Source organism: Electrona antarctica (assembly GCF_951216825.1).
Source record: "Electrona antarctica genome assembly, chromosome: 19".
Classification (NCBI taxonomy): Eukaryota; Metazoa; Chordata; class Actinopteri; order Myctophiformes; family Myctophidae; genus Electrona; species Electrona antarctica.
In genome coordinates, this window is record NC_136800.1 from 42226188 (window position 1) to 42241535 (window position 15348).

A 15348-nucleotide genomic window follows, 5' to 3' on the forward strand; every position below is an offset into this window, starting at 1 on the left:
GTTAAACCTTGAAAAGCACATTAGTAATGTCACAAAAATATCTTTTTACCACCTAAGAAACATTGCAAGAGTCAGACCTTTCCTCTCATTGGAGGACCCTGTATAGACCATCTACAACTAATCCAAAATGCAGCAGCCAGAATTGTAACAAACACCAGGACCACATTATCCCACTACTATAAATAAAGATTATTATTACTATTATATTTTCTCATCGGACACCAGAGCATGGTCACCGTCTGGCTATGAAGAACATAACCGGTGCGAAAACATGTCTGTGGAGCGTGTCAGATGAAACGTGTTGCGGTGGTTATTATTATTATATTTTCTCATCGGACACCAGAGCATGGTCACCGTCTGGCTATGAAGAACATAACCGGTGCGAAAACATGTCTGTGGAGCGTGTCAGATGAAACGTGTTGCGGTGGTTATCATTATTATATTTTCTCATCGGACACCAGAGCATGGTCACCGTCTGGCTATGAAGAACATAACCGGTGCGAAAACATGTCTGTGGAGCGTGTCAGATGAAACGTGTTGCGGTGGTTATTATTATAATATTTTCTCATCGGACACCAGAGCATGGTCACCGTGTGGCTATGAAGAACATAACCGGTGCGAAAACATGTCTGTGGAGCGTGTCAGATGAAACGTGTTGCGGTGGTTATCATTATTATATTTTCTCATCGGACACCAGAGCATGGTCACCGTCTGGCTATGAAGAACATAACCGGTGCGAAAACATGTCTGTGGAGCGTGTCAGATGAAACGTGTTGCGGTGGTTATCATTATTATATTTTCTCATCGGACACCAGAGCATGGTCACCGTCTGGCTATGAAGAACATAACCGGTGCGAAAACATGTCTGTGGAGCGTGTCAGATGAAACGTGTTGCGGTGGTTATTATTATTATTCTCGCTCCTATGCCACCAAAATGTGGTACGCCCTACCAACAGTCATTAAGACATGCGAATCCCTTGACTCCTTCAAAACCGCTCTCAAAGGGCACTTACGGACGGCTGCAATTCGAAACTGGCCCCTGTAAAATCGGAATCCCTCAAACACGGACGCAAGGACAACACAAGAGACGGTCGCGGCCACACAGCCAACTCAAGGTATGGCCACTGAGCCGACTTGGGGACCCAACGCAAGGACAACACAAGAGACGGTCACGGCCACACAGCCAACTCAAGGTACGGCCACTGAGCCGACTTGGGGACCCAACGCAAGGACAACACAAGAGACGGTCACGGCCACACAGCCAACTCAAGGTACGGCCACTGAGCCGACTTGGGGACCCAACACAAGGACAACACAAGAAATAGTCACGGCCACACAGCCAACTCAAGGTACGGCCACTGAGCCGACTTGGGGACCCAACGCAAGGACAACACAAGAGACGGTCACGGCCACACAGCCAACTCAAGGTACGGCCACTGAGCCGACTTGGGGACCCAACACAATGACAACACAAGAAATGGTCACGGCCACACAGCCAACTCAAGGTACGGCCACTGAGCCGACTTGGGGACCCAACGCAAGGACAACACAAGAGACGGTCACGGCCACACAGCCAACTCAAGGTACGGCCACTGAGCCGACTTGGGGACCCAACACAAGGACAACACAAGAAATGGTCACGGCCACACAGCCAACTCAAGGTACGGCCACGGAGCCGACTTGGGGACCCAACGCAACTCCTCCAAGGAAATCAAACAAATGAACGGAGCTGAACGTGAATCCCCCCCCACCGCCCAACAATCAATCAATCAAATTTTCTCATCGGACACCAGAGAATCGTGTGGCTTCACTACTCATGATCGGAGGATAATACGCAATACACAGGATTGTGGTAGCTGTAGTAAGTACGCAGCACTCCAGACTGTAGACATTGCTGTGGTCTGGAGATGTACATGTGATCCAACAGCGTGTTCTTGTCTGTGGTCGCCTCCTTGATGAGTTGTGCATATCCTCTGGAGTCTAGCAGCCTGCTTATGGGCCCACCAAAAGTGGGCCCTTGAAGTAGATCTTCATTAAAATCTCCACAGAGTACGATGGGATGGTGGTCCATAATTTCTAAGCCGTCCAGGAGGGCCTTCAGGTTGTCCAGGAACGGGTCACCGTAACGTGGTGGTCTGTACACCGCAGCGATCAGAAGCTTGACAGGGGACTCGATCTTGACGACCACAAACTCCATGTTTGTCACATTGAAAATGTTCCGCCTTTCACTAGCCTGGAAATGGTCCTTCACATACACAGCCACACCGCCGCCGTTCTGTTCTGCACGGTCAGGGTTGCTTGCGTATGACACGTGTCTGTTGCGGCTGAACATGGTGTACCCATCCAATTGCAGACCGTCATCCACAACAGAGCCAGTGAGATGGGTTTCTGTCAAGCACAGGACATCTGCAAGTGGAAATTCGTGATGTTGCCTGATGTCCTGAATGTGAGCCCGTAAGCTTTGCGTGTTGTGATGGACAATCGTCAGCGTTTGCGCTTGGCCCATCCTCTCTCGAAAATGCAACAGTGGCATGACACTGTCCAGTGAGGCGGTCTTCATGGATTCCAGGGCGGCTGTGATTTCCGGATCAGCGTAGATTTTCTTCTCATCAAAGTCGATGATGTGCAATCCTTGCAATGACGTTGTCCTACTGAGGGCAACGTAGGCCATGCCTGGTTGGAAGATCCGTTTCAGGGAAACCACGGCGGATTGCGTAGTCATGCCTTGGACTTTGTGAGCTGTGCAAGCATATGCCAACTTGATGGGAAATTGCCTGCGAATCACTTTCTGGTCACTCAGGTATTCCTCCACCCTTATGATGTGCACTTGCTTAGCGCCAGGTGTAGTTGTGCGATATTTCAGCCCGGCATCAGGCTTGTCTAGCAGAAGCCAAAGCTTGGCTACCGTAGTGCCGTCCTGGTTCACCAGATACTCTACACTATCGATCTTGCCAAATGTCCCGTTGACAAGGCCATCTTCCACATCTATGTTCCTGATGATCATGACAGGGGCGCCTTCCGCAACTTGCAAATTGTCAAGAAGGTCCTTTTGCTGTCCTGTACAGGCTCTGTTAAGACGAGTCATCTGGTGATTCCGTTCATCTCTCCTGTAGTCTTCTGCAGGTATGTCAACGATGTGGGTGTGGAGCTCAGACAAGGACTTGATGTTGTGTGCCGCAACTTCTTTGTTGGTTGCGAAGATGTGCACAACATCCTTGGGACAAAGGTGACGCTCAGTCACTCTCTGAGCAAGAAGATCTTTGTCTGCAACACTCAGCGGATCCTTCTTCCCTTTGACTCTCAGCCGATTGAGAAGTTCTGCGTAGGGCACATCATCTTTCTGTCGCATGATCTCCGTCAACGTGATCATCTGAAAGTGTTCGTGCAAAAGGTCCGGTTTGCATTCCTCGAGCACGCAGAGCGGTTTCCCTTGTGACGTTGGAGGGAGCTGGTGAAAGTCACCTACTGCAAGCACAGACATGCCTCCGAATGGCATCTTGCTGCCTTTAATCTCTTGCAGTCTCCAGTGGACGAAGGCAAACAAGTCTTTGGAAATCATCGACACCTCATCAATGACGATGATCTGCGCATTCCCCAGCTTCGCTCGCATGTCATCCAATCTATTTCCCAAGCCTGTGTAGGGGGGTTTGAGGCTTCTTGGCAACTTCAACAGGGAGTGCAGAGTGTTCCCTGAGATGTTGTATGCTGCAGTTCCAGTGAACGCAGACAGCAGCACTGTGGGCGTAGATGGATCAGTGTCTTCAAACAGTCTGGGGAGTCGACGGAGAATTCTTGTTCCTTCACCGTAGACGCACCTTATCATGTGTGATTTGCCAGTTCCAGCACCTCCAGTGACAAAGTAAAAGAACGGGTCGGGGTTCTGCTCGTTCACGCTCTTCAAGCACCAGTCACGTACAGAGTGAAAAATGGAGGCTTGTGTCTGGTTGAGGTTTCGACACATAGTGAGCAGATGATCCAGGCTCACCTGTGGGGCCGATACAGCAACATGTCCAATATTAGGCACGTCTTGAGCACTGAACTCTGGCACGTCGTCTCGTTCCTCATCATCCAGCGGAATTTCATCTTGTTGGGCAAGACATTCCAATCGATCGAGCTCATTTTCTGCTGCAATGTCGGCCCACGCGTCTTCAGCAGGGCCATTCTTCAGGAACTCCTCCATGGCTTCTTCGATCGATTCACTGTGTTTCTCGAACTTCTTCCTGTTCCTAGCAACAATTATATTGGCTCCCCAAACCTCATCTGTTCCAGGTAATCTCACAGACGCGTTGTGGTAGAACTCTGTGTAGGAGGGGAAGGTTTCGGTTTTCAGCGATGTTTGGTAGCGATGGGGAAGGTAGACTTTAAGCAGGGTGCCATAGTATTTTTCGGGTTCCTTCTGTTCCGAAAATTTCGCATATCTGATGACTGCGGGGTAGCCAACCTTTTTGCGCTTCCTCATGGTTCCCATGTTGTCGGAGAGCTTTACGCAATCCTTCTGTGTAGCTTCGTCACCGTACACAACCCTGTAGTCGGATGCAAATTCAGCTAGACACATGTTGTCAAACTCGGGGGATTTGGGTCTGACATTGTATCTGTCCAGACAATGTGTCATCCATACGTGTTCTGAATCGTCTGGTCTTTTCTGCAGCGTGCTGAGCGGGAGGCTCATTCTCATGGCATTGTCATCCGTGGGGAGGAAGATAACTTGCCGGGAGCATTTCTTCAAATGCAAACTGCAAGTCCGGGCGACTGCCTCCTGTGCGCTAACCTGTCTGTTTTTGACATAGGAGTGAACCAGTTGGTTCATTGCATCCCTCTCGCTCACTTTCGTGGGGTCTATTCCAACCACTACTTGCTTGAGAAGTTCGCCCATCTCACTTTCGGCCTTGGATATGTAGGACAGCATGTAGGAGATGCAGACATAGTGGTCCAGGACAAACTGGATATCCATGTTCGCATTCCAGGCCTTCAGCAAAACTGGGTTGTAGTTATTCACAAAGCCGTCCTTCACTCCACGCTTCATCAAGAGGACATGTGTCTTCCTCATGTCTTGAAGAGAGGCATTGTACTCTTCCCGAGTCAAATTGCACTTTGCCAGCAAGTCCGCTAGGTCAGTCACTTCTGATGTGCCATCAATCAGCATATCAAACAGTGGTTTGAGTTTGGCCATAGAAGCTTGCGTCTGTGCCGTCCGTTTTTTGCCTAAGCCTTTTGCACCGTCCTTTGCCTCCTTTCTTGCACTCTTATTTGCTGCATCATTTCCAGCCGTTGCGCCATCATCCAAATCTTTTTCAAGTTCTTCCTGAATTGGATCAACTGGCGTCGGGTTTGTGATCCACGTTTTGTCCACTGGTGGTTTTGGGAATCCAAACCTGCATGTCTTGCGACCTTTCCTACACGATTTGGTATGGTTTCTGCTGTGCATCTGAACCTCTGTGACAATTTTGTAGAGTATGGGATCTTCGTTCGGATCAGGCAGCTGGCACTTAATGTAGCGGTCTGCAAACTCGCAAATCTTCTCGTCCGAGTCTTCTCCATATACGGGGGCGTCGGCTATCCACATTAAACAATGCAAATGGGGGGACCCTCTTGCTTGGAATTCCACGCGATGGAACCAATCGATGACGCGTCCAATTGGAAGAGCCTCCTTATCAAACAGCACGTTTCTATAATACGAACTAACTCGCTTGTCAAACATGCGCATGGTCGTCACTGCATTGCTTCTGAGGATGTCGCATTTGTCATTCCAGTCCAGCTTGTCGAAGTCCACTATTTGGCCTTGCTGTGCTTTGATTGCCTTTATAACCTCCGGCCATCTGAACTCTGCAGCACTTATGGTCAAAAAGAAGGTGGGTGGACCTATCTGACGGACCATGGCAAACAAATCCAACATGGTCTTCTGCCAGTAAGCTGGAGTCCCCCTCATTGGCGACATGAATCTTGTTGCGTCGCGGTTTTTGACCAGTCGCTCGACTTCAGACTTGTTCTGCAACATCTTGTTGTTGATCCGGCGACCATCTTTGGTTTTGGGTTTGCCTTTTCTCAATTGGATTGAGATGGTGTTTTTTGCCAAGTGTGTCTCTGAGACAAACTGTGCAAAGAAGAGATAGGTTTGGTCTCTTGCAAAACGTGCGTCAACACCGAAAAGTCTCGCGTTGAAGTACCTGCTTGGGGACAGTTTGACCCTTCTCTTCCGATCAAACGTGTTCTCTCCAGTGGGAAACAATGTCGGGAAGGCCTTTGCTTCGAGGTTAGGGACTGTGCTGTAGCTGACAGGCTTGTTTCCTTCCGCTGGGGCTATGGTGAATATGCCATCTCCATATGTCATCATGTCCTGCCCAATGTCGTCCGGTTGCAGGCAACTGTCTAGGCCATGTCCAGGTCTCAGCACATCTTGCTCATCCTCAGCACTGGGTGGATGCTGATCCACTGTCCGTGATGAGTCGAGAGCTTCCGTAGAATCAGCCACTTCCATCATTTCGGCCTCATCACAACTGTCCATGCCGTCGTCTGTGGCCGTCTGTTCAGAAGCGGGTAGTTCTTCAAGCGGGTCTACCACAGCTTCACCACTGATGTCGTCCTCGTCTCGGATTGTGATGTTCCTGTAGTCGGGGTGTGTCTCGATGAGTTTCCTCAGAGCCAAAACCACATTCCTCACATTGACAGTGTGAAACAAATGATGGCCTTTGTACCGCATACGTCGCTTCAGCTTCACTCTGTACAAACCAGATGAGTCGAGCCTTCTGGGTAAGGCGTTTATGGTGGTTTCCACGTTTGATGGTACACACACCACAGCACCATGTACAGCTCCTTGTTTGCCTTTAGGGAGAGTGAGAATCTTGGCAAATGGGATGTCTAATGCTGTCATTTGTCTTTCCAGAACATTCAGTTGGCAAAGCTCTGGAGGAATGGCTGCTAGCTCCAAGTTGTTTGCAACAGCTATGTCTGGCATTCTTCCTGCTAGTACAATTCTGTGACAGCATTTACATATCCACTCTCTATGTCTTTCTTTGGGTACAGTGCAATCTTCTGGGCCTCCGCATTCATCGTCACAGAAATGAACATATTTTCCAGTCAAGCATGCTGCAACTACGTCAGGGTTTGTCTTGTACTTTTCCCGATGACAAGGGTCCACTTGACCAGAGAACAGCGCCCGGTGGCACGTTGTGCACACAAATGTTGGTCCATCTTCTATGTCTGCGTGGAATTTCGCTATACAGCAGTCTTGGAGCTGCTTTTCTTGTAAAGCTTTCCTTGCTTCCTTTTCAACGCGCCTATCTTCTACTCGCCTCTTGTTGTCTTCAACGCGCAGTCTGAGCTGCACTCGACATAACTCCATGTACCTTCTTTTTAACTTCAAGGCTTGGCGCATGTCACGGCGCATCTTGAAGAACGCGTCTGTTTTGCATTTGTGGGCCATGTAAAACTTCATGTGTTGCCTGAGCTTTTCCCTGAACTCCTCATCTACATGGAACCTCCTGTTGACATATGCCTTGCTAAATGCCTTGCGCTTCCCCCTGAACTTCTCATCTGTATGATACCTACTGTTGTCATATGCCTTGCTAAATGCCTTGCGCTTCTCTCTGAACACCTCATCCATCTTGTACCTGTACTTGTGCTTCTGCAGTTCCTTCCCTTTGAAATCCAGATCTTTGCTGTATTTGCTTTGGAAGTATGCGCTGTTGTATCCTTTTTGCTTAGCCTTGAATTCTGTATCTATGATGCACCTCTTTGCCCTGTACTTCCGGATATATTCCTTATTCCTGGCCCTAATATCTTCAATTGTGTTTGTCTGTCTTCGAGTTGTTGGTTTCTGTGAACCTGTTTTTCTGCTCAGTTTCCGTCGCCGGCGTTTGTTCAGTTTGTGAAAAGTGTCAGATGAAGTGTTGGACCCCACTTCTGTGGGTGATGAAATGCCTGACTGCAGAGAAGGCTTGGTGCTTGATGGCCCAGTGTTTGTTTCATGTCTGCTAGTTGAGGGTGACGGGGCATTTGTCTCTACATGGGGTGATGGGGCATTTGTCTGTACAAATGTCACTGGCATGAAGTCAAACAGCATTCTGTCAATCGGTATGGAATGTACGCTGACAGTTAGATGGTCAATTTTAGCAATTAGATCATCCAAGTGAGTGAAGGTCATCATTACTGCTGTTCCTCCTTTCCACGGAGCTAAAGGTAGGCCATCATCATTTCTGCTGTGCGGGTCAAACATGCCATATCTTCCCGACGCGTCTCTAAATACAGCAATTGTGTATGGCGATATTGTAAGCAGTGCATGTGTCACATCTGCAGACAAACACTGGAGTCTTGCATGAAGATTCAGCAACCAATGCTGCTGTCTAGTATCTCCTGCTTCTCTCATGTATCCCGTCTCCACATTCGATTTGATCACAGAGTAGTGATTGTGTTCCGTTTCCACATCGAGAGGCGTTTCCTCCATCGACAGGAATTTGCTCTGAAACAGGTTCCGTCTTTTTTGTCTATTGATTGTTCTTCTATACAGACGGTCGCCCATGTCCAGTATCTTGTTGAGATCATCCCTCCTCAACTCAAGTCCCTCATTTTGCTGTGCCAGAAATGTGAGAGACATGCATGTACACTGCTTATTCCTTGAAAAATTGGGATATAAATTATGAGCCTGGCTTCTGGATGCTTGCACAGAGATCACAGCAGATGGTTGAATGAGTGGTTCATGCACAGGGTCCCTGTTGGAAAGGTCAATGGCATGCCGAGCTTTTTTTGGAGAAGGCTGCACGAGTGGAGAAATGGTCTCCTGTTTCTTCTCATCGACTTCCTCGACTGAAGCGCTACCGTTTGGTGATTGTGAAAGGTTGGCCTTAGCAGGGCTATTAGCCCAGAACTTCTTTTTAGCCGCAGATCTCTGCTTTGGACGAGGCATGATGTCACAATGTTATGTGACAAAATAATGACTAGATCTAAACGTGTTAAAAATCACAATTTACCTGTAAATATGCAGTCTGTAACCAAGAATTAACTTACTTACCGTTACATATATGTACTCTCTAACTAACCAAGAATGAACTTACCGTTAAATATATGTAGTCGCGAACTAACCAAGAATGAAATTACTTACCGTTACTATATGTAGTCTCTAACTAACCAAGAATGAACTTTCTTACCGTTATATATGAAGTCACTGGTGTAGCTGTTCAGATGTGATGACCTAAGCAGTAAATGAAATAGGCAAAATTAGAATAGCAATGTGGTATTACCGTATAACACAAAAAAGCAACCCCAATGACAAACTGAATTTAGTAGTGCAACCACTAACTAACGTTACAATTTATTTCTAAGAGTAGGAAGGTAACATTTGTAAAATGTGTGGACACAGGATGCAATTAAAGTGGTGAAGTGTTGAAAGCTAATAACATGTAGTGGCATGGAGGCATGTCCCATTATGTAAACTAGAGTAGACATCACATAAGGTCAATGTCCTAACATCAATCATCGTGGTTTGTTAATTAGCAGAGTTCAATGTAACAGTATTTAGGAGACATATTTAAAGACCTCCATGTAAGTTATGTGAAGTCCATAAGATGGTCACATAGGTCATCAGGTCACATAGGTCATCAATTTCACCATAACACTGCCATGCTGGAGTGACCGAGTGTGAGTGAGCAAGTGGCCAAGATTTTTGCTTTAGGATTCTTTACAATTAACTGAATGATGTCAAAGAAGTGTCCATTTGCTAACAATACAAAAGTGACAAACCTAGTGACGGACCAGTCCGGGTCACCACAGCCTGTGGTGACCAGTGTCTCCCTCTCTGGAACTGTAATTTGACACACACACACACACACACACACACACACACACACACACACACACACACACACACACACACACACACACACACACACACACACACACACACACACACACACACACACACACAGTTAGAGTATAGTATAACATTATTACACGAGTCTTCACAGTGATGTAAATAGGTTTTCAATGTAATAGGTCCTGGGACTCAGGGGTGGTCTGTTAGATGGGTCGCAGGGACATTTGATGAGTCCTACTTCAACAATGTTAGAGTACAGTACTGCAGTGGTTGTCAAAGTGGGGTCCAGAGACCCCCATGGGTCCTTGAGGAAGTTCCAGGGGGTCCCCAGCTAAAATATATAGACTGGAAGCAGATGGTCCCTTGTATCTGTATATCTGAGAACATACAAATGGCCACTGGGTCCATTTGTACACAGTTAAATTGACATTGGTTTTACAATATAGATTGGGGTGCCAGAGAAATGTCATTAAATGGGGGTCCAAGTCAAGGCCTAATACATGCCAGTTTGACATCTATTAGGCCTGGGACTAGTTTGACATGGATTAGGCCTTGGACCCCAGGTCCTTGAAATTCAAATAATTGAGAATCACTGAGCCATACGAATCTTGTATGGGTGTTGCTGCACTGGCATATATTTTCAAATGTTGGTCTGTATCAATTTGGGGGTCCTTGATATGAAAAGGTTTAAGAACCACTGCAGTACCCCACACACACACACACACACACCAAAATATTTTACAAACATAGCAGATGTACAAGCTTACAAGGCGTATGTAGTAGGGATGTGAAACGACTCATATTTGGCAAATAAGTCGAGACCGCAAATCAATGTGTCGATGGATTTTTTTCCTTTTGTGTTTTGCTGCGCAACTGTTGAGAACGCAACTATGCAGTCATTTAAGCAACACAACGTATGCAGCAGCATCCATATGTTTAGTTCAACCACACTGAACCCAACACACACACACACACACACACACACACACACACACACACACACACACACACACACACACACACACACACACACACACACACACACACACACACACACACACACACACACACACACACACACACACACACACACACCTCGGTCATAGTTTTCAACAAAAACAACACTGCCACTGGTCTATTTCACGAGGCGCTGCTGCGCAGTATAAATGTTTTACAAACATAGCACAAGGGCTCACACGACGTATCATCCACGACGCTGTGAGCTCCTCGGTCTGCTATCTTAGGTGTGTGACATGCTAGTTTGACATGCATTAGGCCTCAGACCCCCAGGTCCTTGACATTGAAATGGTTGAGAACCACTGCTCAAGCTGTAAAGATCTTCTCGTTTGGGGGTGCCTTCCCTGGCATATATTTTAAAATGGGGGTCTGTATGCAATTTGGGGGTCCTTGACATGAAAAAGTTTAAGTACTGCAGTACTGAGTACAGTATTGCATTCCATGACCCCCGGAGGGTGACATGATTGCATCATTAACAATTAGCCATCATCCGCATTCTGAAGGGAACATTTGCTGAAAGTAGCAGATCTTCAAGTTCCCTTTTGCACAACCCAGATCGCTGGAAAGAAATATCACTCTGATATCAGAACAGCCCAACATATATATATTTTTTGTACAAAGTAACAGATCTACACGCTCCTTTTAGCACAACCTAGACCCCTGGTATAGAAAAATCACACCCGTGTGAAGTGAGTGGTGCAACTCCGTGTGGGGGTCCCCAGGGGGGCAAGTTCCTGACCCACAGGAACGCACCCAGGGTGCCGGCCCGATTCTGGTGAGCCGCCCCGTGTCCGAAACAGTTGAGAAGTGACAGATTTACCGTGTGGGGGTCCCTCTACTGTACTGTACTGTACTGGCACACCCGAAATCACCATATATACAGTTAATATGTGTGTGTGTTGGGTTGCGCACAGGTGGTGAAAAACAACCATGCTGTTTTCGTGCTCAGACACACCCACCCAGCCAGGCAGGCACCCAGCCATTTGCACCACTCAAATAAATATCACACCGATATCAGAACATCCCAAAAAGCCACCTGGTTATAGAACCAGTGTCCTGTTCTTCAACCAACTAAACCCAGTAGAGCAGTGGTTTCCAAACGTTTTCATGTCAAGGACTTCCAAATTCACACCAATTAGCCTGCGGACCCTCATTTGAAAATATATGCCAGGGACCCCCATAACTCCATAAGAAGATTTTTTTTTACAGCCCTAGCAGTGATTCTCAACCCATTTCATTTCAAGGACCCCCAGTTTGACATGCATTAGTCTACAAACCCCCATTTAATGGCATTTCTATCTCTGGGACCACCAATTTATATTGTGAAAACAATGTTAATGAATTGCAAATGGACCCAAGTGGAGCCTAATGGGTTCATTTGGTTCCATTTGTATACTCTCAGAGTTAGACCCATAAGGGTCCATTTGGTTCCAAATTATCATTTTGCTGGGGACCCACTGGAACTCCCTCAAGGACCCCTGGGGGTCCCCGGACCCCACTTTGGGACGCCCAATTTATATTGTAAAATCAATGTTCATTTAACTCTGAGAGCACAAATGTAACCAAATGGACCCGTAACGGGTCCATTTGGTTCCATTTGTTACGGGTCCATTTGTACACTCAGAGCTACAGACACATAAGAGTCCATTTGGTTCCAAACTATCATTTTGCTGGGGACCCCCTGGAACTCCCTCAAGGACCCCTGGGGGTCCCCGGACCCCACTTTGGGACCCACTACAGTAGAGTACAACAAGAAACAACAAACTTTATAACCAACACCAGGTTACCCCTTTTAGACCTGAGGATGATTCTACAAATGCCCTCTAAATTTAAACAGTTTTCTGACCCCGATCTGAAAATATGTTGTTCCAGGGACCTCCCAGAATCAAAGATTTGAGTTAAAAACATTCGCTCTGATAGAATATATAAGGATTTGCACCACATTTTCACGATTTTTCAAAAATAGCAGATCTACAAGCTTGCTATGAGCTTGTAGATCTGCTATTTTTCAACAGCTAAAGTATAACAATGCTTAAAACACCAAAAGGGGTTACCGCCCAGAATGGGTTATACAACCAATGCCCAGTTATGCATGGGATAGTGCGGGTACAGTGACTGACCCCTGGTATAGAAAAAAATATCACACAGAACAGCCCAACATACGTATATTTGTTTTTTACATAATTAATTAGCTAGCATCACCATTCTGAGGGGAACATTTGCTGAAAGTAGCAGATCTACAAGCTCCCTTTTGCACAACGTAGACCTTTGGTATAGAAAGAAATCAGAACAGCCTAACAAGCCACCTGGTTATAGAACCAGTGTCCAGTGCAACCAACTAAACCCAGTAGAGCAGTGGTTCCCAAACTCACACCAATTAGCCCACGGACCCTCATTTGAAAATATATGCCAGGCCCAGGGCAGGGACCCCCATAAGAGAAGAATTGTATGGCTCTAGCAGTGATTCTCAACCCGTTTCATTTATTGCATTAGTCTACCGACCCCCATTTAAAGGCATTTCTATCTCTGGGACCCCCAATTTATATTGTAAAAATCACACCTGTGTGAACTGAGTGGTGCAACTCCCCCCCCCCCCTCTGTCTCTCATTAGCAGGCAGAAGTGCAGCACTATCTCTCTCTCTCTCTCCATTTCTGGCACAACAGCGCCACTTGTGGTAGTCATTGGTACTCGTGCTCATAGTGACATAGTCACATAGGTAGTCACATAGGTGAACACACGGACACGGACATTGCTGTTCGTTGGAGTGGTTGCGCCACTCAAAAATCAATGTTAATTGAACTCTGACTGTACAACATGGAACCAAATGGACCCTGGTTCCATTTGTACACTCTCAGAGTTACAGACCCATAAGCGTGCATTTGGTTCCAAACTATCATTTTGCTGGGGACCCCCTGGAACTCCCTTAAGGAGCCAGGTTAACACCATGTTATACAACCAATGCCCATGCAGTTCACCCACAGTGAACACACCATGTTTAGTACACACAACCACCAGTCACACACACACACACACAACCACCAGTCACACACAACCACCTGTCACACACACACACACACACACACACACACGGGGGGGGGGGGGTCCGCGGAGTACGGGGGGGGGGGGTCCGCGGAGTTCGGCGCGGGGGTCCGCGTTAGTATGCGTGGGAGGATACAGTGACAGACACTCAGTGTTACCGTCTGTTAACCATTATCAGCACTCCGCTGTTATTCTCAAAGTAGTTACGCTAGAGAATTCTGAGGCAACGTGGCGACGACCGAATTATTCTCTTTTTTTTTTACAACACGTTCTAACTCCTACATGGATTTAATTGTTTATAACGTCGGATGAGGTCTGATGCGGCCATGCAAAAATGATTATGGCGTGTAGACGATGGATTAACCACACACACACACACACACACACACACACCACACACAGTCAACAAAAACACTGCCATTACCAGTGTCTTTAATTAGCTGTGCAGTGTGAAGGTTGTAGCTTGGTTATTTTACCAAGACGACGTCTTCAAACCAAGTTTCAATACAACACAAAGCAGCATTGGTGTGTGGTGTACTGGTTATGCCGGTGGCGTTAGCTGGTGTGTGTGTGTGTGTGTGTGTGTGTGTGTGTGTGTGTGTGGTTATGACGGTCAAACTAGGTGGTTTGAAAACTTTTTTTTACCAAGAAAACAATTTTGATTAAGAAAAGGATTTGTTGTGAACTTACCTCCGATCTTGTTCCTGTAAGCCACAGAAAAGGACACACAAAAAAACAGCAAAACAAGAATACAAAAAATAGCAGTTGTACACAATAGATATATCCAGAGAAGTTGCAGTGGCGGGTCGAGTCAGTTTCCCTCAAAAACACGTCTGTTGTCGGCTCAGTGTCTGAGAGAAATGAGTGACGGAGAGAAATATTCAAACAACGCCAACAAAATTCGCCAATTGGAACGCAGCTCCTCAGTGTGAATTGATTACCATACAAGCTGTACTCAGTTCATTGATTGTCCGTAAAGTGAAGACGCACATGTGTCTGTCTCATAGAGTATATATATGGTCTGTCTGGCTGAGTGACAGTCCGTCCGTCCCCATTAGCCCGCCTACTGTATCCGGTTATTTGTGCACAGACAGGTCGTCAAACGGAAGACCATTTCCGTATCCTCTTCAGACAGGATACAACATTTCACAGAAGCGATTTAAGTATTTATTAACAGTTTGCAGAATTACAGTACATTTCAAGCACAATTCAATCCAAAAACTTAACTAAGGACGAGACCATACATTACACTTGTTTACAATATGGTCCACCATGTTCAATTCATCAGAATTATTTTGTGAAACAGTCAACTAAAAAGAAAGAAATACGCCTTTAGCTCTTGGCTGGGGGGTTATCATCATCATTGTGGGAATAAGAGGTTTTGTAGGCCTTTTTCCTCGTATTTACGGCTCAAATCGCGCTGGATAAACCTAGCGTGCATGTTTAGTGGCTCAATAGTAAATCCATGTCGCCACCTGATTAAAAT

General features: G+C 46.6%; 1 protein-coding gene across 1 annotated transcript; it reads right to left on the minus strand.

The window, feature by feature from the left end:
- Positions 1-1459: 1459 nt before the first annotated feature.
- Positions 1460-14698, minus strand: LOC306912386 (uncharacterized protein). Its single transcript, XM_079488568.1, has 3 exons — positions 14553-14698; positions 9733-9793; positions 1460-9184 (listed from the first exon to the last, which is right to left on the minus strand). The coding sequence occupies exon 3, from the start codon at positions 8897-8899 to the stop codon at positions 1811-1813; it is 7089 nt and encodes a 2362-aa protein (XP_079344694.1). The 5' UTR covers positions 8900-9184; positions 9733-9793; positions 14553-14698; the 3' UTR covers positions 1460-1810.
- Between the last annotated feature and the right edge of the window lie 650 nt (positions 14699-15348).

Bases quoted from the DNA above. Each gene is read 5' to 3' on its own strand.
- LOC306912386 (XM_079488568.1), bottom strand. From the start codon at position 8,899: ATGCCTCGTCCAAAGCAGAGATCTGCGGCTAAAAAGAAGTTCTGGGCT.